We start from the raw sequence: 25146 nt of genomic DNA, 5'->3' as shown, positions 1-25146 counted from the left end.
AAATACAAAAAAGTTTGGGAAAGACTTACGAATCATTATCCTCTACGGTTTGCTGATTGGTGCGGTTCCCTATTTCCTCTCACAAGAGGGGGTGTGGGACCCACCTGAGGTAGCTGACCAACACTCTGCTCGGGTGGGGTCCACTCCCCTCTTGTGAGAGGAACTAGGGAACCGCACCGGTCAGCAAACCGTAGAGGAAAAAAATTCAAGACTTACCTAGATTATTTTCATTTTTGGAAGCATGACCGATTCTCTTTAACTCTTGACTTGTCTTAAAGAAAACCAGGGACGATTTTAGTGAGTCAACTAAATCAAGCCTAGTTTTTCAACCATATTATTGTTTCTTTTATGGGTTAATTCACCAAACCCTTATTTTAAAGACCATGGAAAATTATCTTCCAAGTATATGAAACACAAGGGCATTTGTTTGTTCACAAGTCAAAATCTTTGTTTGGTATATTTATTTTTTCGGCTATTATAAATGTGAGTCTTAGTCAAAATTATGAACCACCATCAGCTAGATCTTGTTTGAAAACATATGTGGATCCAAATTTTGCTTACTTTCATTATCACAATTGTAAGTATTATCTTGTTTGTTGGGTGATGGGGAGCAAAGTCTTCTAATGCTAAATGGATCGTATAATATAAAATATATGGTTATCTTATTTATGACATATTTTTTTTAAACCAATGATTAGATTAGGGAAAATATCATCCTCCTCCCCTCTAAGTTTGCCTAATATCAATCAAATACCCAAGTTTTAAAAAATATCTACCCCCTCCCCTACTTTATAAAGATTATATCAACCGTACCCTAAGCATGTAACGGTATTAGTCTAACTTAGAGGGGAGGGGGAAGATTATTTTAGGGAAAATTTCCCGTACAATGCCAGATTACTATTTCCCTCTCATATGGTAAGGGGTTATATTTTTTTGGGTAATTTACACATAACACCCCTAAGGTTTAACGAAAGTATGATTTTCCCCTTTAATTTTGAAAAATTCTGCATACCTCTTGAGGTTTACAAACATTAACAAATAAACTCATTCTGTCAATTCATGACTATCAATGTTAAAATCCAAAGATAAAGTTATAAAAATACCCCTTCTAAAAAAACAAAAAACAAAACCTGCAACTCATCTTCCCCGATTTGGGGAAGATGAATTGCAGGTATCCTTCAGTCTTGAATGTGGTAGGGAAGGCATCTCTAACTGTTCAGCATATATTCCTATACAAATAAAAACCTGAGCCGTAAGGAAACTAGAAAGTGATAACCGCCTGAGGCCCTTGCATGACTGAACAATCGCTCCAAATCCTTCATCCAACTGCTGCAGAGGCTTAGGATCAGATAGGTTTGGCACAACGGTGGACAATCCGAAGCGGGTTACATTGGGACAGTTCTTCGCGACTGAAATTAGGGCTGCATTCATGTAACAAAGAATGAAGCTTCGGGCAACCCTTAGATATGATAATGAGGCCTTTTTCGTTTACAAGTGTATGTCCCGGCCCGTTCCCACCTTTGGGATTCAATGAAAACACCGTCAATTCCTACAGTTCTTTACAAGTAGAAGCTACAACTTTTAGCCCTTTGTTTCCAATATAATCCAATATCTGCAAAGGGGGCCTTCACAATACCCAAACCAAAACCCATTTCTACAAAGATTCCGATCAATGAAATCTATAGTTGGGAATTGGTGATTATGAGTCTCTTTTTTGGGATTTCAGGAACAGAAGGAGAAGAGGGTTGGGTGGCTTATGGATTTAGTTACCAACGAATTGACTGGAACAGAAGGCAGAGGTGGGTTGGCAGCCATGATTGGAGGTTGAGAGGGTATGAAATCGTTGCTGGGATTGAAACTTCAGTCAGTAGAGCTGTAGAGAAAGCACATGGGAAAAAGGTAGATTTGGGGAAGATCTCTCTCCCTTCTTCAACGTCGTTCTCTGCTTATATTTCCTTTGTTATTTAATGCTTAAATATCTCTCTCTCTCTCTCTCCTCTTCCTTGCTTCTCATCCGAAAAGGCAAAAAACATAGTTCTCTTCAAAACCCCTTTGCAGAAGAAGATTGACTGATCGAAAGCTCTCTTTCTGATCTAAGAGGATCTGAATTATCTGATAACGAAAAAATTATCTTTTTTTTGAATCATTCCATTTTTTGTAACTGGTTTTTTTTTTTCCTGGGGAAATTATACTATGACTTTTATGGTTCGCGGGGGAAACAGATTAATTGGCTTTGATAATTTTTGTTTTTGAAAACTATAAATTTTATTTCTTTAGTTGTATCTCATAAGGTTTAAAACCTAGGAATGAGTCGTAGAGTTTGTTTGTTTTTTTTTTTAAGGGGTATTTTTGTAACTTTATCCCTTGATTTTAATAGGATTAGTCATGAATTGACAGAATGAGTTTATTTGTTAACGTTTGTAAATCTCAAGGGTACGTAGAATTTTTCAAAACTGAAAGATAAAATCATATTTTCGTTAAACCTCAGGGATAATATGTGTAAATTACTTTATTTTCTCTCTCCTACTATAATTATATGGGTCCCATGTGGATGAATCTGTTATCACGTCACAATTGGTCTGACGTCCAAGTTCTCTCGCACTTTTTTTTTTTTTTTGTTAAACCCCTCTCGCCCTTCTGGTGTGGGTAAATCTCTCCTTGTTTTAGTTAGCAGATAGTTCTTTGAAAAATTCAATGGTTTGGGACAGTTCACCCTAGTATAGACATTTTAGTCAATGTCCACCATTTGACTATAATACACTAAAAGTTGAAGATATAGTATTTTTTTAGGGGATCTATTCAATAGTTGGGGAAACCATTTCTCAGAATATCTTTTTGTTCTCACTTTTTTTTTTTTTAAACTTCCCATAAGGAAGTGTCTTGTGTGGCCAAAATTATGTGGACAAGATCAATTCAAGTATTAATTTGGACCAAAATTATTATTATTATTATTATTTTGACTAAAAACGACTTCTCCATTATTGCATTTAAATGAGAAGAGTGTTATTATAATATTGAAAATTTGTTTGGAGAGGACAAAACTATTAGAAGCACAAAGGCCACACAACATTGTATAGATATAAATAACTAATAAAAAAGGAAATTTTGGCCATGGTGAACTATATAGTTGAAATGGACCATCAAAGTTTAAATTGAGTTTATCCAATGAATTTTCACACTATTTAATGCTCAAATTATCTATCCCGTGGCAAAGAAAAATCATGAGCTTATTGACATGCCCTAAGGTGTCAATAGCTTTGTAATCTTACATTTTTGCCCTTTGGTTATTCTCAAAAGTTATTTAACATAAGGATAAAAGATGAACAACTAAATGAAAGGTATCAAGTTTTAAAATTTAAATACACCAATAGAGGTGTCATTTAGACACTCTGAATATAAATTAAAATTTCTCTATTTTGTAAATACATTTAGGGAGAGGGTCCTATGAACAAGCTAAATAGGGGAGCACACCATTGCGATGCGATAAAACAGTTTCATACATAGAAGGGCAATGAGATCATTTCATGCAATGAACAAAAAGAAAGACATAGAGGTGCAAGCACACCCCGCTCCGTAGTGGCTAGAGAACCTTTTCCCATACATTTAATACATCAATAGTATTGAAAAAACAGGGGAAAAAGAAGATTGCTAGGCTTCGTGCCATCTGTGCCTAAACACAAGAAAGTTGAAGGTTGAAATGCCTACCCTTCTCCTTGTGAAAAGAAAAATCCCATCCCTGTTAGATATCTTTTTGTGCTCCCATTGGCCTCCATGCTGGTGCAGGAACCACACAGTTTGGCAGCAATCCCCCTCCCTATAACAAGTAAATTCCTTATAAGGGTAACCAGATTGTGTTTCAAAAAATTATTTCAATATTTTCCCTTGTGATTGTAAATCAGTAAATGTGATTATCTGTTGTTTTTGTTTATCTAATTATATTTAAAAAATAATTGTATAAGTATTTTACAATAAGGGTATAATCGGAATGGAAAAGAAATTTACATAGCCGACATTTTTTATTCGGCAAATATGAAATGGGGTTACATGTGATAACTGCACACAGGTTTCGGCGGTGGTTTGAGAGGGAGTTAAGAGTAACTCCCGGGAAAAGGCGCTTGGAACTTGGGTGTTGGGGTTCTTCGCCACTGTAGAGGAATTTTTCGCCGGAAAAAGTCTGTTTGATCGGAATAACCTCTACTTAGATATAAACATCTTTCGTTGCAGATTCATCGTTTTGTAAATGTGCTTATATATTGTTTGTTTATCAAGTTTCGTTGCGGATTCATTGAAGTAACCTCTTCGCACTTCTCATACAATCGATTAAGGAATTTTAGGATCACAAGCTTTCTTATCTGAGGAGCTCATTTGTCTGCGAATCTCCATCGAAGAGACGAAGTCGAGTATCTTTTTTACTCACCCCCGGAGCGCTGATAAATTTACTTTTTATAGCAGAAATTAGGATATGGAAGGTCCCGATCGAGTCGACGATCGAACATTTAGGGTTAATTTCAGCGGCGAGGGAGCGGCCGGGTTGCGTGAGAGAATCAAGGATAAGTTGAAAGAGTTTATGGGAGATTACACCGACGACATTCTTGTGGTATGTGTTCGCTTTTCTTTCTCTCTCTATCTTTTTCTATGCATCTATCCAATATATCGCCATTTCGGTTATACGAACTTTTGCTTTTTTGTTGAAATGAGAGTTCGAGTGTTTGATGGGATGGATGTTGTGGAATGTTAAGTTTTTGGGTTTAGAGAGGTTTTAGTTTATCGTATTGATGTTACTTTTGAGAGAAGTTGTCGGTTTGATTTCACCACTCACAGGAATTCACCCGGGGTTTCAGTAATCGGTATTGTTTCGGTTACTATTGCATCCATATAACGCGCGACAGACAGAGAAGACATCCAGCTCACGTGTCTGACATGCTAGCAGTAAATTAGCTCGCATTTCTCTCTCAGATTCGAAGTTCTTCTTCCCACTCATGAAGGAGATTTCACAAACTGGGTCAAGAAAACTGTTAAGGGGGTTAATAGATGCTCCTATAACTGTTATGGACATGTAAGCAGGCCTTCTGAATTGTAACACTTGAATCAGCTGTTCATATTTTAATCCTTAACTAGTGACTTTGCAGGCCTTCTGAATAGTAATGGTCTCCCATCCCCATTTAGGAAAATTGAACATGTAACACTTGAACTGAAAATTTTACTGCACTCTACACAAACATATGTGTGATACTAAGACTGAAAATTATATTGCTTTCTGAACGTCAATGCGTTACTATTTAGATTTGAGATCACTATAGGTGAAGTCTAATCTGTATAAGCTTCACAATTTGGGTTCTCAAAGGGTACATAGAAGGCCATAAATTTACTCATCCTGATTCTATGTCTGCTTGCGTGTGTTTTCTCCCTCCATCCTTTTTGACATCTATTCACTGATGGAGGTCTTTAGCTTCCAAAATCATTGTCCATGGATGTCTTTATGTCTTGAATCTTCTGTATTCTTGTACTCGCGTTCTAATGGTCAGAAGAAGAGCCTCAGCTATGAGGGTTGTAAATTGCAACAAATATTAGCAATAATAGTAGAAGAACAACATCGACAAAACTCAGCAATACCCACCTAATCGATGTCCTCTAGACAGCTCTATTCGAGGCCATACTTGAGACAAGGCCCAACCTTTGCATGTCTTTCCTCATTACTTCTACTAGGGTCATTATAGGCCTGCCCCTAGTTCTTTTAGGTCCTTCAATCTGAATCAAATCACTCCCTCGTACTAGTGCATCTCAAGGCCTCCGTTGGATATGACCATGCCGCCTCTAATGACTCTCTCGAAGCTTCTCATGTATAGGGGCTACCCTCAACTCAGCTCTAATCTGTTCATTCCTTACTTTATCCTTCTTAATCTTGATGTTTTTGCGCTGCTTCTTATAGAGGCTACTCCCAACTTGTCACATATCCATCTCAACATCCTCATCTCTGCCACACTTAGGTTATCTACGTGCTGCTTCTTAATTGCCCAGCAGTCCGCACCATACATAATGTTTTGGGGTGCATAACAACAACAACAACAACAACAACAACAACAACATCATAGCCCAACTAAATAGGGTCAGCCACATGGATCCTCCTTGCTCTCCAATCAGCTCTATTTGAAGTCATACATGGTACAAGGCTTAAGCTAAGCATGTCTTTTCTCACCACTTCTCCTATGGTTATTTTATATCTACCTCTGGCTCTTTTGGTTCCCTCAATTTAAATCAAGTCACTCCTTCGTACGGGGGCATCCAGAGGCCTTAGTTGAACATGGACATGCCACCTCAAACGACTCTGTCTAAGTTTATCATGGATCCGAGCTACTCCCAACCCAGCTCTAATATGGTCATTCGTTTATCCATCCTAGTTTCCCACTTATCCATTTTAGCATCCTCATCTCCGCTATGTGTAGTTTATTTATATGGCACTTCTTAACAGTCCAACATTCCGCACCATACATCATGGCTGGTTTAATGACAGTCCTATAAAATTTTCCTTTAAGCTTTAAAGGAATATGCCGATCGCACAAAACTCTGGACGCACCTCTCCACCAACAATCTTTGGTCTTCTTTTCTCTCGTTTTAGCTTTTTTATATATAGTTTTTTCCCCATCCTTTGAATTCAGATTATTATAGAGATCTTTATATTTCTTCGCCCTTGCTAAATAGTTGTCAAGGCATCCAGGTGCCTTGGTCGCTTAGTCGCCTAGACGCCGTGACAACTATGCCTTGCTTTCCCCACAATCTTCTTAGCTTAGTTTCTAGAGAGTTTGTATCTTTTTAGATCCTCTACCTCTTTAGACCTTTGCCATGTCTTAAAACAAGTTTTCTTAGCGATGTTGGTATTCAGCAATTGATCGCCAACTCCCCAACCTGAACTCTGTACTTTACTATGATGCATGTTTTTACTGAATTGAACCCTACTTGCATTCTGAAGTCTAAAACAGGCAAGTTGCCTCAAGTTGCTGGGATGGTTAACTAAATCCTATGCCCATCGGTGTCATGTTTTCACCAAAGAGGGATGAAGATGTTGGTATTCAGCAATTGATCGCCAAGAGAGTCTGTTACATATGTTTATAAGAAGATTGAAAAGCTGATTTTCAAAGAAAATAGTGGAACATTTAGCATTATTATTATATCAATTTCTCAATTTGCATTTGCAGGAATATGTCATCGTCTTACTGAGGAATGGCAAGCGCAAGGATGAGGCACAGAATGAGCTGAATGTATTTTTGGGGGATGACACCGATTCTTTTGTTTCATGGTAATTTCACTTCACTACATTCAGCTCATAAAACTATTGCTAGCTATAAGTTGTCATCACCTGCTGTGCTATCTCTTTGCAGGCTTTGGGACCATCTCTCTTCAAATTTGCATTTGTATGCTCAACCTTCATTATGTAATCAAGATGAAATTGTCAAAGCAAAACCAATATTTGGGGAAGATGTGGCGAGAAATGATTCTCAGCAGTTGGATTCTGAATATGGAAGAGAAAAATATACTATGGAGTCTAGAAGCCGGCGGAATAGGGAATGGAAAGGACTGGTGAGGGATGTGGATGAACCTCCTCCTCTTCGAAGCTCTGAGATTGAAAGTTTCCATCTAGAGGAGAAAATTCATCAAAAGTCTGGTCGTGTGAAAAGATCTCGTTCTCCCAGGCCTTCGGTCCGGGAAAAAAGGAGTCGGCAAGAAGAACGACATCAAACAAAGGTTAGAATTTCTATTATTTTCTTTTAGTGAACAGCGGTTATATGCTTTGTTCCTCATGATGTTCAACATTGCTTTTTTCATTAAATACCTTTCAAATCTTGGAAACTTTTACTGGTGAATGGATTCTAAGTAACTTTATGCCCAAGTTTTTGCTGATGTTTAAAAGGGTTTGGAGTTCTTACCTGAAAATGTCTCGACTTGGTTGTATTATGTATTTCTTTTTAAATAATTTTATGTGTTGTTTTAATTCTTTCAAACTTGCATAGTTTTTGTCACTGGAAGTTCTATGTATTTAATTTCCACTATCGTATCTAGGGAGTTCTATGTATTTAATTTCTAAAAGTAAAATAACTGAGTGTTTTTTTTTTGGGGGGGGGGGGGGGGTATGCCATATGCCTACTGTATGACCGGCATTATAACAAAATTACCTAATTATTTTACTTCAAAAAGGAAGATGATCTTCCCCCTCCCTTTCATTTCTTTGGGACTCAGACGTCCAAAATATAGGGGGAAAAAGAAGAAAATATGGGAGATTTGAGAAAAATCTGGAGAGGGTCCAGGGAAATGCCATTGAAGATTTTGACATTGAAAAGGTTTAGGATTTGAACTTTTAAGATCTTGATTCTTTGATTAAAAAATAAAATAAAATGGAGGTCGCGGATTGTGAAATCAAACTTTCAGAACCTAAAAGAACAATAAAGAAAAAAGATGGACATCTATCAAAATAGAAAATTAATAAATAAAGAAGTAAGATGGATGCAGACCACATGGTCCATCAATCGGTGGACTGATGGATGGTGATCTGAAAACGGAAATGCAGTTTCTTCAATTCATATGGACATCAGGATTTCAAAAGTCAAATATCTATTGCAAAACTAGGCCAGGCTCAAAAGACCCAGGACCCTTTCCTGATAGAATATTGAATGCGGGATGATAAGATCTAGGATTTAACTAATGAAAACAATAAAATTAGAGGTTGTAGATTGTATTGTTATACTTTTCCAGAATTACAAGGAGCAGCAATAAATGAATAAGATTCACTCAGACCACATGAGCGGCAGTTAGATGGAGTAGCACCCCAATGAACCAATAGATAGAGACTTGAAAATAACAATGGAACTTACGTGGAGATCAAGACACCAAAAAATGTTAATTACAAAACAAGACCAGACATAAAAGACCCAGGACTCTCTTTTAGCATCTACTTCTTTTAGGGATACAAAACAAATGAAAATCTCTCCCTTGAGACCGCAATAATCCTTGTTAGAATGTTCAACATAAAAAGTACAAAATTAACCCTCTGCACTCTAAGCTAGAAGGACTACAGACAATAAAAGAACAAATACTAATGACCCTTCATTACCAGCCTACTGCAGTGATCCTGGACATTGTTTAAGTGACTCTTTGGAAAAACATGAATGTGGCTTTATTGAACAAACCCAAATCATAGTAAAAACGTGATGCATTACGACAGGAACAATGAGTCCTCTTATGCGAAGGAGCATAAGCATTGCAGAGGCTTTGGAATTTTTGAGAAAAAATTTGTAGCACAAAGAGGGGGCGGGGTAATCGTCTGGGTAAGTGGGTTATGGATTTTACTCCTAGGTGAAGTCATAAATTTTAACTGGAATCACATGCTTGAAATCAACGAAAATACAATACATTCTGAAAATTCTCTTCAACTTTTTTGGGTTAATGACCAAGACTTCTGCCTTAGATCAAGCTTTGGTAGATGCTGGTTCAGTCCCCTGGTTGATCCTATAGCTTTAAAAAAAAACTGCCAAGACTCCTGCCATTCTTTGTTTCCCTGTTCCATATCCGCCTTCCCACTTGGCCAATCCAAAAGAGAGAAAAAAAGAAACAGAAATTTCATTTTGCTTCCCCTCCCCCCCCGCATGGTCTTATAAAAAGAAGAGAGATATTCACAGAGCTGAGAGGTATTAGTCTGAGATGGAGGTTCCAGGCTGAAAAATAACTTAGGGCATACACAAAATTGCTGAAGGGAATACCTGTAATGCAGCTTTGCTCTTAGCTACTGACTCATCTGATATGTTGGTTGTCTTGGCTTCAATTATTTGCACAAGATGTTAGTACTAGAAGTAAAACCATCAGCTTCTCTGATTAATATCAGTTACTTTACATTTCTGTTCTTCCACCCCCGCTGCCCAAACAAAATGCACTCCTTTGCATGGTGATTGTGTTCCAGTTTGGGAAGATCACCAGCATAAAAAACAATGAAAAAGAAATTTCTGGCTCATTCCATCTTTGTCTACTGAATTTTGGTTGAATATCATTTTTTTTGCACTATAATATTTCATGTTTCTTATTTATCCATGGGCTGGATGACTCCTATGCTGGTTGTTCAATTAAAGAGGTCCCTTCTAGATTTATGGTGTCAGAATTAGCTACTCCTGGTGATTAATGCTAGCTGATGAGAGGAATAATATTCTAGATGATCCAGACAAGTCCTCCCATTTCATGTTTAAGATCATCTGGTTGGGATGATGTTTGTGTAAGGAAATCTCCAGTGATTGGACATGCATGTGTTGTGCCATATGAAGAATGTAATTCCATGGATTCCTTCTTTAAAATTTGCAAGTGAGGCTTAGTGTTTGTTTGGCAATGTTCTTTTTAAGTATTTCTTTTGTTTTTTTGGAACAAAAAAGAACAGAAATGTGTTTGGTGACACGGGTTCATTTTTCTGTTCTTTTGTAGTGAACTGGATAAAAAGAACGGAAAAGAACAAATCTAAATTTGCATTTTTTTGTTTAAAAACGAAAGTGAAGGGACAAAAATGGAAAGCCCCCCCCTCCCGATACCCAACACTTGTCTCTTCACGTTTCTCCTCCTCTCCCAACTCTCTCTCATCTCAACCCACTCTGAAGGTGGTGGTGGTGCCGGTGGCTTCGAACCCCAAGACCCTCCCTGTTCCAGTTAGCTCCGGTGATTTGGTTCAACTCTCTGCTTCAAAATGATGAGCTTCTTCCACAGAACCAATGCCTCTCTTAAGCTCCTGTGAACAGTTCAATGACATGCAATTTCGGAAACTCCGAAAATTACAGTTCTGCTGAGGATGACCATAATTTTATCCCTTATAAGCTATATTACACGAGCCATGACTACAAAACACTTACCAAGAGCTCTTGTAAGACATTCTAATCAATTTTGTTTTGGCAAAACCATCTTGTTTCCTTGTTTCTACATGCAAAAGCAACTCTAGTTTTGATTTCATCATCTTTTGGTGATTAACAACCTACAATCAAGGATCGAAACCAGATTTTTGCAAGAAACAGTTGTCTATCAAAACTTTGATTTTTTTGCTCAAATATTGATTTTAGTTTGAAATTATAGAGGCATAAAATTAATGGGTCATACTATGAAATTATAGAGGGTGGGCCTTGGTGCTACGGTAAAGGTTGTCCATTGTGACCAAGTGGTCACAGGTTCAAGTCTGGAAACAGCCTCTTTGCAAAAGCAGGGGTAAGGGCTGCTTACATTATATGACCTTCCCTAGACCCCTCAGTGGCGGGAGCCTCGTGCACTGGGTATGCCTTTTTTTCCCCTTTATTATGAAATTATGGGAGAGAGTTATTGAAGCCCATTTGAGAAGAAAAACTGTTGCATTATATTGGCCAGAATACTGTGGGGGGTATTCTGGACTTTTTACTGTTTTAATCTTGTTTCTATTATGTGGGTTTAGTCGTGCATTGTAATTCTGTCCTCTATTTTCAATAATATAAATAAAAAGCTTGGGGTGATCATTAATTATCCAAGCATTCACTCCTAATTCTAATCTCTCAACATGGTATCAGAGCAGGCAGGGGTTAGGGTATCAAGTCCCCTTGGGAGCGGGCAGGTGTTAAAATTAGGGAATTTCCTTCCATTCTTGATTTACCCCCTCCTCCCTTTCAATCTCGATCTCTTCTTTCCACCCCCTCTTTTGTTTTGATCTTCTCTCTCCATCATTCTCCCACTAGGGCAGCACTGATGGGGTGATCGATAGATCCAGTTGCTGCCCCCCTTTTACCTCATCCTATGATACAGTTTTTTGATCGATAGGGACAAGCTCTTGCTGCCTGTGATATTTGCTTCTTCAGTTTTTTTGGATTGCTTCCACTTCTTGCCAAGGGACCAATCTACCTCATTGAAGACTCAAGAACTGCGGCAATATTTATTTCTTTGGCTCAGTTTCTATCTCCAACAAGATTGAAGATCTAGATCGATTTCTTTTCATCAAATCAGGGTTTTCTCCAAAGTCCAAAACCCTGACAAATATCAATCTAGGAGTTTTAGGTTTCCATTGGGGCTGGTTTTTGGAGGAGTACTTCAGTCCTATTAGAAGCATACTCGATCCAAGTTTCAGCTCTATCTGGTGTTTTTTTGTCAGCAATCAGCCCTCCATCGATTTCACAAAAATCAGGGTTTTTTTTAAAACCCTGAAAAAGTTGATCTCAAGGTTTTCTCTGTTAGATGCTGGTGGTTTTTTGAGACATCTCTCCCTATATTATAAGAGGATTCTCCACCAAATTTCAGCCCTTACCTTGAAGGGATTCTGGGGTTTCTCATCACACCAACTTCTCTATGATCATGGGTGACTCAACTAATTCTACTATAACTTCTGTTGGTGATGGCTAAGGCAAATCAGAGTTTCGTGCCTTTTCTACTAATCCAATCAAAGTAGATGGTTCTAATTACTTGCTTTGGTCTCGGTCTGCTTCCTTTGCCATTACTGGCCGTGGCCTTACTGGTCACATTAATGGCACCACTGTTATACCAATTGAGACGGTCATGCTCAAGAAAGATGCTTGCCAACAATGGTGTTCTCATGTCCTACCTGATTGGTTCTATGACTTCAGATCTGCAACATAATTTTCTTCTCCTTGATACAGCCTCTCAGATTTGGGCTGCTTGCAAGGAAACTTACGGGCAGCTTGGTAATGATGCCCAAGTATATGAATTCAGGCAAAAGGTCCTCCACACTACTTAGGGAGAATTTTCAGTTTCCAAATATTATGCTACTCTACGCAGTCTGTGGCATCAATTGGACAACTTCTCTGATTTCCACCCTACTACAGTTGCTGACATTGCTTCATATAAGAAGCATGTGGCAAGATCAGGGTGTATGATTTTTTGGCTGGTTTAAATGTGGAGTATGACCAGATTCGTGTTCAAGTATTAGGCCGTAAGCCTTTTCCCACACTTGAACAATCCTATGCCTTGGTGTCCTCTGAGGAAAACCGTAGGGCTGCTATGCTGCACCCACCTATTACTGACAGATCAGCCCTCAAGGCTGCTGCCCCGGCTACTCTTGCAGCTGTTGGCACTACTTCTCTTGGTGATTCTACTACAGGGACTGTTGTTTGTGAGTGCTGTCACAAACCTTACCACACCAAAGAGAAGTGTTGGAAACTTCATGGGAAACCAGCTGACTTTGAAGCAAAAAGGGCTGCCAAGACAATGACAAAGCTAAAGAACAAGGCTCATCACACTGAGACTGACACTACAGCCTCTGCTACTGACATTGGTCTATCCCGGGATGATCTACAGGGCATTCCTACGTGTGCTAAGGACTTGATTCTTCTTGCCTCTACTACATCTGCGTCACACCCAACACATTTGCTCCTTGAGTTCACACTTTGCCCGGTCGGGTATTCCATTTGGTGGTCATTGTGCTTCTGTAGCTTTCCATCTTTGGATCATAGATTCTGGAGCTATAGATCACATGATCGATTCCTCTAGCTTGTTCCATCGTTATTCTCCCACTTCTGGGAAAGACAAGGTCAAAGTAGCTGATGGTTCCCTTTCCTCCATATCTGGAAACGGAATCATCAACTGTATTTCTTCTCTTCCTTTGTCCTCTGTTTTACATATTCCTAATTTTACTACTAACCTTCTTTCTGCTAGTTGTATTACTCGTGATCTTAATTGCAAAGTAATGTTTTTTCCTTCCCATTGTGTTTTTTAGGATCTGGGCTCTGGGAAGACGATTGGATTGGGTAAAGTACATGGTGGATTATACCTGCTTGAAGATGGTCGTCCCTCTCCACCACCATTACCTTCTCCACTACCTTAGAACTCCTTGGTCTCTTCTGAACTTTACCAATGACACTGTAGATTAGGTCACCCTCCATTAGGAATTTTAACACATTTATTTCCTAGTCTGGTCACCCCATGTACTAAGAATGACTTTTTTTGTGAGGCTTGTGTTCTGGCCAAACAGACACGATCAACTTATTCTTTATCAAATAAAAGGAGTTCTTCTTGTTTTTAATTGGTGCATTATGATGTTTGGGGTCCTAGTCGTAAAACATCTATTTCTGGTTGCCAATGGTTTGTTTCTTTTATTAACTGTCACTCTAGGCACACATGGGTATATCTTTTACACATAAAAAATCAGGTTTTTGAGTGTTTTCGGCATTTTCATAAAATGGTCCAAACTCCGTTCCAGGCTACTCTCAAAATATTGAGAAGTGATAATGGAACCGAGTATAAAGAATCTCAATTTCAAAACTATCTAGCTAACCATGGTATTGTTCACCAGACCAGTTGTGTTGATACCCCTGCCCAGAATGGTGTGGCAGAAAGGAAAAACCGCCACTTGTTAGAGGTGGCCAGGGCTTTGATGTTTGCTAGACATGTCCCATCTCAGTATTGGGGAGATGCTGTCCTCACTGCTGCCTATCTCATCAATAGGCTACCTTCCCGGGTTCTTGACTCCTGTAGTCCAGCTGACGTTTTGCTGGGGAATTCCTCCTTTGTTGTTACTCCCAAGGTGTTTAGTTGTGTGTGTTAGAGATACAAAATCTCCAGGAAAACTTGAACCTAGGGCGTTACGTTATATTTTCTTGGATTATTCTCCAACCCAGAAGGGTTACAAGTGCTACCACCTACCTTCCCGCCGTACTTTGGTCAGTATGGATGTTATTTTTCATGAGACTGTTTCCTATTATTCTTCACCACCTCTTCAGGGGGAGAGTTCCAGTGAAGATGTGCTGTCCTTTTAGGTTCCTCCTCTTGAGGTTCCTCCTTTTCTAACCCCTACGGGTGCTTTCCAGCCACCTACGGGTGCTGCCCAGCCTCCTTTGACTGTTGCCCAATCTCCCTTGGCTGCTGCCCAGCCTCCTCTGGCTGTTCCCCCCTCATCCGAAGGGAGTAATTTACTAGGGGAGACCATGGCAAAGAGTGTTACTGATGTTCCTATTCAGGGGGAGTTGACTCTTGTCCAGAGAACTATTGGTGAGTTTCAGAAGAAGATTGACAATTCCAATATGATCACCTATAAAAAGGGAGCACCAAAAGGGGGCCAGCTTCAATCCACTGTAGCACCGATACCCATCCAGTTGCTGGCTCAAGATCCAGATTCTTCGGTCCCGTTTGGTAACACTCCTGGAGAGTGCTTCTAGTGTTCTTTTGTTCTACGGAAGTGCATATAGAGTAGAAATGCGTTTGGCACACATGCTCCAATCTTGTGTTCTCACGGACTGAACCGGCTCAAAAAACATGAAAAGATCAGGAATTGAGAAATACCAATTAGAAGCTTCTTCGATTCTTCAGCTCAACTTAAAGATTAAAAAGGGAAAAAATAGAGTTGTGTTCCCGATAAAACTCTTCTCTCACGCAAAACGCAAAACCCACAAAACCCTTCTCTCTCACGCTATACCCTTCTCTCACGACTGAAACCCTCTGCAACTCCATGGCTGAGCTCGTCTCCCTCTCCCTGCAACTCCATCGATTCATTCACAAGGTACGATCCCCTTCTCTGTGTGTGTGTGTGTGTGTGTGTGTGTGTAACGAACAATAGGGGTAACCTGCAAAAATCCCCTTTGTTCGGTTGAGATCCTCTGTAATTTTTTTCAATCTCCAATACATAGACTACATATTTTCTTCTTCTTCTTCTTTTCTGTATTTTATAATAGGATGATTATCCATATAATTCTGTCTTAATTCTTGAAGTCAAAACTGAAAACATCCTTCATGGGACCCATCATATATATCCATTTTCCCATGGAAAATAAACATCCTTCATGCTCATACTAATTGAATGACAGGGTGAGTTATATCCAGAGGACTGTCTTACAAGGTGAACTATTAGACTTTCTCTTTATTACCTTTTTTTTGTCTTTTCATCCACACATGATCAGATTCCCCCTAAAACCTGTGTGTGGTTGTCTAATAAATATATTTGGGGCCTTTTCCTGCTTCCATATTGTACATGGGCCAACTTCATCATCATCATCATCAATATTCATGGTAGCTATATTGTTGGTAGGCCCCTCTACTTGTGAAGAACGACATTAATTAATGAATGGTGGGGTTGTACTCTTTTTTTAAGATGATTCCTCCACTGCTCCCAATCCATTGTTTCAAGTTTCAAACACATTGCACAGATGGTTGGTTGGTGGTTTTACAGCTTCGAGCAACCCAAGTAATATAATCATAATTATTATGGATTAAGAATGAACATAATGGCATTTATGTAATTTTTTTTGTACAAAAGAAGTGATTTTGTAAAATGTTTGTCAAACATTGTTTCTGTTCTTTTTCTGTTCATGGAGCACTTTTGGAACAGTTTTACCAAACGCTGTTTCTCTTCCATGAGAGTATTCTTGCAGCAAGGAATTGAAAAAGAGCACTTCTATAAAAAGAACATTCTCCCAGAACGGAAGTGTTACCAAACGGGACCTTCCTCTCCTGGTAAGCCCTCTTCCTCCGACCTACCTATTGCTCATTGCAAAGGTACTAGGACTTACACTCTGCATCCCATATCTCGTTTTGTTTCTTATAGTTCTCTTTCTCCTTCTTTTCGTGCATTTGTATCTTCTCTTCCTCCTGTTTCCATTCCTAAAAATTGGCAGGAAGTATCTACAAATGGAAAGTGGAAGGCAGCAATGTTGGAAGAAATGAGAGCACTATACAAAAATAATACGTGGGATCTTGTGGCTCTTCCTCCAGGGGTAAAACCAGTTGGATGTAAATGGGTTTTTATGGTCAAACAGAAGGCAGATGGGACAGTGGATCGGTATAAGGCACGACTGGTTGCAAAGGGGTTCACTCAAACTTATGGAGTTGACTATCAGGAGACTTTTGCACCAGTGGCGAAACTAAACACTGTAAGGGTGTTATTATCTTGTGCGGTAAATCTTGGGTGGGATCTTCAGCAGTTGGATGTAAAGAATGCCTTCCTCCTTGGGGAGCTTGAGGAAGAGGTATACATGGATGTTCCACCAGGTTTCTCTGATAACAGGACCAGGGGCAAGATCTGTAAATTGAAGTGTGCTCTTTATGGTTTGAAGCAGTCACCTAGAGCGTGGTTTGGCAGGTTTCAGAAGGCTATGATTTCAGCAGGATATAAGCAAAGGAATGTTGATCATACTTTGTTCATCAGACGAGTTGGTGACAAAGTAACTATTCTCATAGTCTATGTGGATGATATTGTGGTCACTGGTAATGATGGTGATGCTATCAAGAAATTGAAGCACTTCCTTGGCTGTGAGTTTAAAGTAAAGGATCTGGGGACTCTAAAATATTTTCTAGGGATAGAAGTTGTTCAATCTTCAAAGGGCATATTCCTTTCTCAAAGGAAATATATCCTAAATCTATTGTCTGAGACTGGGTTGCTAGGTTGTCATCCTTCAGATACTCCTATGGAAGCTTCTACAAGACTTAGGGAGAAAGAGGGTGAACCTGTCGATAAAGGCCGTTATCAGCGATTAGTGAGCAAACTAATTTATCTCTCTCACACACGACCTGACATAGCCATTGCTGAAGTTTGGTGAGCTAGTTTATGCATGATCCTTATTCCTCTCACATGGAGGCAGTCCTTCATATTTTCCGATATTTGAAGTCTGCTCCAGGAAAATGAATTCTTCTCTCTCCCAATGGTCATTTGAAGGTTGAAGCGTATACTGATGCCGATTGGGCTGGCTCTACTGACAGAAAATCAATTTCTGGCTATTGTTCTTTTGTGGGTGGAAACCTTGTCACGTGGCGTAGCAAGAAGCAGAATGTTGTGGCAAGGTCCAGTGTTGAAACAGAGTTCCGTGCAATGGCATGAGGAATCTGTGAACTTTTGTGACTTAGAGGATTGTTGCAGGATATTGGTGTTGCTGTCCATCTTCTCATGATGCTTTATTGTGATAATAAAGCAGCCATTAGCATTGCTCATAACCCTGTCCAGTATGATCGTACTAAGCATGTTGAGGTTGACCGACATTTCATCAAGGAGAAGCTCAAAGTCGGACTCATCTGTGTTCCCTTTGTGAAGTCTGCTGATCAGTTAGCCGATGTGTTCACCAAGGGGCTAAGTGGTAAAGTGTTTCTTCCTATCTTAGTCAAATTGGGCATGCACGACATATATGCTCCAACTTGAGGGGGAGTGTTGGATTATATGGGCCAGAATACCGTGGGAGGTATTCTGGACTTTTTATTGTTTTATTCTTGTTTCTATTATGTGGGTTTAGTCCCACATTGCTTGCTTGTAATTCTGTCCTCTATTTTCAATATAAATAAAGAGTTTGGGGTGATCATTAATCATCCAAGCATTCACTCCTAATTCTAATCTCTCAACAGAAACTACTGTCTCTGATAACCAATTTGGATTTATGCCTGGTAGATCCACGATGGAAGCCATTTACTTACTCTGGAGGCACATGGAAAGATTTAGAGTTTGCAAGAAGGATCTCCATATGGTCTTTATTGATATAGAAAAAGCATATGACAGTCTCTAGAGAGTTAATATGACAAGTATTAGAGAAGAGAAGGGTGTCAAGTAAGTATGCAGATATAATTAAAGATATGTATGATGAGGGTGTGGTCAGTAGTGTGAGAATAGTGGGAGGTCAAGGGAGTGATTTCCCAATCTCAATTGGCTTACATCAAGGATCAACTCTAAGCCTTTATTTGTTTGCACTTATCATGGACGACTTAACCAGGAACATTCAAGAGGAGGTTCCGTGGTGTATGCTTTTTGCTAATGATATTGTTTTGTTGGATGAGACAAAAGCAGGGATTAACGCTAAGTTGGAGTTATGGAGATCAACCCTGGAATCAAGAGGTTTTAAGATAAGTAGCTCGAAGACGAAGTATATGGTGTGTAACTTTAGCTCTACTAAGACGGATAATGAAATGGTGAATATTGAGGAGAGAGAGATACCCCAAAGTGATTAGTTTAGATATCTAGGGTCAATCTTAAAAAAAGGAGGTGGTATACAGGATGATGTTTTACATATAATTAAAGTAGAATGGATGAAGTGGAGAGGTATGTCTAGAGTGTTGTGTGATTGTCATCTTCCTTTAGAACTTAAAGGAAAATTCTATAGGACAGTCATACGACCGGCTATTATATACGTGGCGGTATGCTGGGCAGTTAAGAAACGGGATGTAGATAAACTAAGTGTAGTCGAGATGAGGATGTTGAGATGGATGTGCAGTAAAACAAGGAAGGATATATAGTAAGGAATGAACATATTAGAGCTGAGTTGGGAGTTACCTTGATACTTGATAAGCTGCGAAAAAGTCGTTTGAGGTGGCATGGCCATGTTCAAAGGAGGCCTTGGGATACCCCCAGTTCGGAGGAGTTATTTGATCCAGATCGAAGGAACCAAAAGAGGTGGGGGGGGGGGCGAAAATGAGCCTAGGAGAAGTAGTGAGGAAAGATATGCATAGCTTAGGCCTTGTATAAAGTATGACCTCGAATAGAGATGAGTGGAGGGAAAGGATTCATGTAGCCGACCCCATTTAGGTGTGTTTTTGCTGGGTTGTTATTGAGGTTATTGTGTTCCTTACAACTTCCTTTCTTTGTACTTGTATTATGGATCCATGTAGCCAACCCCATTCATTTGGGATAAAGGCTTAGTTGTTGTTGTTGTTGTTTTTTTGCAACGAAACACTAGATTAGTGAAATCAACCTGAATGATTGTATCAAATTAGTGTTTTTTTTTGGGCAATGATATGTGTATGTAAATCCTAAATCTTCCCCAAACTGAAGAAGACATTTTTCTTTGGTATTAGTACATCTAAGAAACCTCATCCTTTATACATAATCAATTGAATGCTCTTGTCTTCTTGTACTTTGTTCTCCTCTTTGTACATTATATATTTTACATATTACTTATAATGTTTTATGCTTCAAAACTGTATTTCGCGTGTATTCTAAGCATTTCCACGTGTATCTTTAACATATCTTGTGTCTCTCTGATACAATACGATATGTCTCTTAAAATCATCTTTCCGATACGATACCCGATACAGATACTTTAAGCCTTTGTGGTGATCTCCCTGTAATCCTACTGTATTTGATTTGATGATTAACTATTCCCCTTTCTTTGGCAGGATCTCTCATTGCTTGAACATATAAAATAATGAAGATGATGGATGACAACTCCCCCTTTCCTTACCACCTACTCTTCTCTTTCCCATTGATTGAATGTATAAAATAGTAAAAGATGATTAATGAGGCGATGGACAAGTGACAGCGAAATGGGAGAGAGAAGTGGAAGAAGAAAGAAGTGTTTTTTTTAACCAAACACATTACTAACTTGCAGAAATTCTTTTTAATGACAGAAGCAAAAATAAATACTTCTGACTAAAAAAATACTTATATGGAACAGAAACGTTGCCAAATAGATCCTAAATAACCTTTTTCCTTCAATAGATTTTGTTTTTTAATATTACCATACAAGCTGCCCACATAGCCTTTTATAATTCAATAAACTTAGTAGGTAAACTTGCTTGAATTAGAATTGAAAATACTTATTTAATTCAATAAACTAATAGGTAAAACTAATAGTATTCGAATTAAAACTACTTCCATTTTTAGGGATACCTTGATGTTGTCAAGAAAAATGTTGTACTCTTTCTTTATTCATTTGGCATATTCTACTTGTTGGTCAAGTAAAAATAATTACTCTGTGCCTTGCATTACTAATTAATTTTCCTAATCTTCTATGAACTTCTGGCAGAGAGATGTAATTTCCCATTCATCTATTGATGCTCCTCGTCGGCTGCTTCAATTTGCCGTAAGAGAAGCAGTGGGTACTTTACGGCCATCAAATTCAAGAACAGAAGCATCTTCGAAGCGTCTTCGGTCTGTGGTTTCTACATCAACAGTAGATTCATTAACTGATGAGCAACCTCAGAGGATAAAATCCGTTGCTAGAGTGCCAAATGCTATGACAACTGCAATCAAAGCTGCAGCAGAAGCTGCCGAAGATGTAGTTAAGGTTAGATGTTCGGGGACTGTATTTGACCGCTTGGGTCATAGTATGGATGTATCACGGGTGACCGGCCAATCTCCAGAATTGAGGCCATCAAACATGATGGAAACAGATTTTGATCCGACTCCAGGCTTGACCCACTCAGATTATGTACAAAGAGATGAATACAGTGAACTCAATAGAAATATGGCAACACTGGACAGGGAAAAAGACTTGGCTTCTGATTCTGCATCGGATAATGATGGATATGAAGATATCAATGTTATGGGTCGTGGGGTCACAGATGCTTCTCAGACTGGCACCTCTGGTGGAAACAAGGAGGGAGAATCACTAACGGTACAGTACAGTGTAGCCAAGAACAAGGATGAGGTTGCAAGAAAAAAATGCTTGCAAGATCAGGATTCTCCTAACACGGTCACAAACGCATCTCGCAAGATTGTGAATATCTCTGTGAATGTAAACACATGGAAACCACCACATTACCAGGCACCAAGGGAGGTTGCAGAAGTCAAGAATCGTAAAGCTGTTCAGGAGGGTGAAGTGGTTGCAGGCAGACCTGGTGTGCAGCTCTCGAAGGAGAATAACAGCACTGTGGCTGGTAATGAACATGTAAGTTACATGTCCTTGCTTAGTTTAATCATCTGATTACCAGAATTTTGCGATGGATGGAATCCTTTCTATTAATTCCTTTTCTATTTAGATTTATATTTTAGCTTCATTTCCTACTTTCGTGCTTATTCTTTGTACTGGATTACTGAAGTTGTGCTGATGTCCCGATTGTTGACAGGAATCATCCGCTGCACATACTCAGCGGGAGTTTCAAAAGATTTTGTTTGCTACCCCTGGTAAGAATGGATGCTGTTGTTTCTGGAGCTGCTAATCATTGCATCTCTGCTGTGTAATTGATTTAAAAGTAGTGTATACTATTGATTACACCGTATATTTGTTTTTCATAGATTTCTTCATTACTAAACCCTGAATTCCTTATCACATGATATTCTTAATTTGGTTATGAATATTCTTCTGGTTATTGTTTAGTAACGTTTTCTCCTGCTGTTTTGCTGGTTCATATTCTTCAGGTCGTCCTTTGGAGGATGTTGAATCTCGAACCATCTTTGTTAGCAATGTAATTATTCTTGATTCCAAACTCAGTTTACCAGCATGGAAAGGGCATCTTCTTGATTTCTGATGTTTTGTTGCACTATTGTTGGTTTTTGTAGGTTCATTTTGCAGCCACCAAGGACACCCTTTCCCGGCATTTCAATAAATTTGGGGAAGTTCTAAAAGTTGTTATTGTGACTGATGCCACAACTGGACAACCAACAGGGTGAGTTTTTACATTTACTGTTTCCGATATATTTTTACTTCAGATTGTTTTGTAATATGATAGCTGAAACATTTTTTCTGAGCAGGTCTGCCTATGTGGAGTTCATGCGCAAAGAATCAGCTGAGAATTCCTTATCTCTGAATGGAACCTCTTTTCTGTCACGCATTCTGAAGGTATATATAAATAAATAAAAATAAAATTGGTAGAAGTACTTTTTGATCCATATGGGTGTGTTTACTATTGATAAAGAATTTCCATGTGTTTTTAGCACTGTTGTAAGGGTCATTAGGATGAGTGATTCTGATAGGTCCGGTCATCTTGACTGTAGTAAACCTTCATTAATAATAGGCTTCTCCTTGTCTTAGGGTGTGTGTATGAATACAACTGGGGTGTAACTGCATACAAAGGCATGTCTGGTCAATTTTATTTTTTGACATCTTTTATTATGCTGAACAAAGTTGTGTTCTATTTTCGCTGCTTGCAGGTTGTCAAGAGAAACTCCACCCATCAAGAAACTGCTCCCCTGATGACTTGGCCTCGCATGGCCCGGGCATCTCCATATGCTGCTAGGCTTGCAAGAGTTCCTTTCCCAAGGGGCATCCCCCGTTCATTCAGGACCCGTCCACTGATCAAATCTGGTGCCCGGAGCTTGCAGTGGAAGAGAAATGCCCAATCCACAACAGCTGGGGAGGGCAGTGCCAGTGTGCAGAATGGTGCCGCACCCCCCAACAACAATTTTCCATCTGCTACCCGGAGTCTTACCTACATTCGGACAGGTCCCAAGCCAGAAGGGAATTCTGCTCCTGCTCCTGCTTAATTTATCTCTGTTTTCTGTGCTGCACAAACTGAGCGGAATGTTATTTCCATAGAAACTGGTCAAAACAAGAAGACAATTATCTGGAGCCTCATTTTATCAAAACCAGTTGCCTGGAAGATTTATACCAGGTATGATTTGTGTGATTGCCGACATCGATAGGTATTATCCGATTTGGTGGTCACTGAAGGAGGATGTGTCAAAGGTGGTAATGGTTCTTTTCTTCTTTGCTTTCTTAGTTTTTCGGGTACGAGGGTGTGGTGGACAGATAAGTAAAGGGAGGGGTGGAGGGCTGGATAGTTTCCTTGTTCATTCTTTTGCTACGGGAGTGTTTTCTTGTGCAGAGAAATGTTGAAAGCTGTGTCGAGAGAAATATGTGAATATGGAGATAAGTGGTATCCTGGGCGTTGAAGAGCTTTGCTGCTTTTGTTATTCCATAGTTGCATAATTTTTTTAAAAATTTCAATTAAATGTTTGCTTTCACTTGCTTAGGGAAGGAGAAAAACAAAGCTACAAAAGAATTTCACTCTGATAGTTTTTGTTGCAGTTATTATTGTCATAATTTTCATTGTATATTCTTGCATTCATATTTCTGTGGGATATCAAATTTTTATCCAAGGAGCACATAGCCATAGAGTCACTTGGAGACTGCCATGTTGTTAGATAGAGCTTCAAAAATATTTTGTATATCAATGCCTAATGAAAAAGGTCAGATGACTCTGGTAATACTAGAAAAAAAATGTAAAGCAACTTTTTTTTTTGGTAAATAAATAAAAAATGTAAACAATGGGTGACAATTTTAACTAGATGGATATCTAGACAATGGTCTAGATTGGTCACATTTTGGATTTTTAGATTCAGATTCAATGATATATTCTTCCATTTGTTGGACATGGAATAGCTTGGACATTTTGTTCTCCTCATCACTTGGATGAATTTTACAGAATTTGCTTTCAAGGTCCAGTCTCTCCAATCAATTTTCAATTCCTTATTCTCCCATGTTGCAAGACTTTTTAGATTTCATACTTGCAACTTAGGAGTAGTGACATGGAATATCTTGGACATTTTTTCTGTGTCACTTTGATGATTTGTACAAAACTAGCTTAAGGATCCAATCATTAGATCTGAAGGCAGCATTTTTACATGTTGAACCAGTTGATACTTTGCTAGGGGGATTAGTTCCCAAATCAAGGTTAACATCTCCATCTTTATCAATAATAGGGTAAAACATCACCTTCAAGAAAGACTACATTGCAAAGACCAATGAGCATTTTTTTTCTTTCTTCCCCACCCCCTCCCCTCCCCCCTACAAGGAGAAAATTTATCTGCGAGAGGTCAAAAAAAAGGTGCAGATACTAAAACCGTAACATACTGAATACAAATTGTATTTTCAATACCGATACCATACAATTTGTATTCGGTATTAAAAATGATTTTTATTCAGTATCAAAAACGGTTTCTATTCGGTATCAAATATGTATTTGATATAGATACGGGCATTGTCACAATCAAAATTTCATGAAAAATATGGGTAACAGATTTGGTCAAAGATTAAAAATGATTAAAATTCATATTCAGCAGGAGTAATGTACCCAAGATGTAAGTTATAGAATTCCAGTAGAGTGTGGAGAAGGGGAAAGACGAATTCTAGATAAAATTTGGTACGGTTTAGCCTCGGTTTGGTATAAATTCGGTACAATATTGGTACATGCCGATGGTTTTGTCTTAAAAATCGATACCATACCATACCAAGAGAGATTTTTTCCATACCGAAACCATACTGAATTTGTACTGGTACTGTTTTATAAGATCGGTTTTGATTCTGATATCCGGTTTCGCTTCCAAATTGATACCCTTAGTTATAAGAGGCAACTAATCCTAGGGAAAAGAAGACTCCTCATAACCCTAGATATTGGAAAAGAAAAAAAACTCGTTTTAAAACAATATGAGCCGACACATTTCTAACTCTGCATACATAAAAAAAAACAACACAAAAATCAAGATTGCTGCAAACATTTGATATCTCTGAAAAACACGGGATGTTATATTGA

General features: G+C 38.8%; 1 protein-coding gene across 3 annotated transcripts; it reads left to right on the top strand.

The window, feature by feature from the left end:
• Positions 1-4155: 4155 nt before the first annotated feature.
• LOC122641706 (nucleolin 1-like) lies at positions 4156-23509 on the top strand. 3 transcript variants are annotated; one of them, XM_043834993.1, is made up of 10 exons: positions 4156-4597; positions 7194-7294; positions 7377-7740; positions 20700-21563; positions 21742-21799; positions 22019-22080; positions 22175-22281; positions 22367-22454; positions 22766-23099; positions 23139-23509. In XM_043834993.1, exons 1-9 carry the CDS (start codon positions 4463-4465, stop codon positions 23096-23098), a joined length of 2112 nt encoding a protein of 703 aa, XP_043690928.1. In that variant the 5' UTR covers positions 4156-4462; the 3' UTR covers position 23099; positions 23139-23509. The 3 variants fall into 3 exon arrangements, with proteins under 3 accessions (XP_043690928.1, XP_043690927.1, XP_043690929.1); XM_043834992.1 differs by having other exon boundaries at positions 4228-4597; positions 22766-23509; XM_043834994.1 differs by lacking the exon at positions 4156-4597 and adding an exon at positions 4935-5056 and having other exon boundaries at positions 22766-23509.
• The last annotated feature ends 1637 nt before the right edge of the window (positions 23510-25146 follow it).

This window comes from Telopea speciosissima, chromosome 10 (assembly GCF_018873765.1).
Source record: "Telopea speciosissima isolate NSW1024214 ecotype Mountain lineage chromosome 10, Tspe_v1, whole genome shotgun sequence".
NCBI classification, from domain to species: domain Eukaryota; kingdom Viridiplantae; phylum Streptophyta; class Magnoliopsida; order Proteales; family Proteaceae; genus Telopea; species Telopea speciosissima.
The sequence above is the reverse complement of the archived record's forward strand: the minus strand, read 5'-3'. Positions and strand labels throughout refer to the sequence as shown.

Coding starts and splice junctions, on each gene's coding strand:
- LOC122641706 (XM_043834993.1), top strand. CDS start 4,463: ATGGAAGGTCCCGATCGAGTCGACGATCGAACATTTAGGGTTAATTTC. Junction 22,081..22,174: donor GAACCATCTTTGTTAGCAAT/GTAATTATTCTT, acceptor TGGTTTTTGTAG/GTTCATTTTGCAGCCACCAA. Junction 22,455..22,765: donor TTCTGTCACGCATTCTGAAG/GTATATATAAAT, acceptor CGCTGCTTGCAG/GTTGTCAAGAGAAACTCCAC.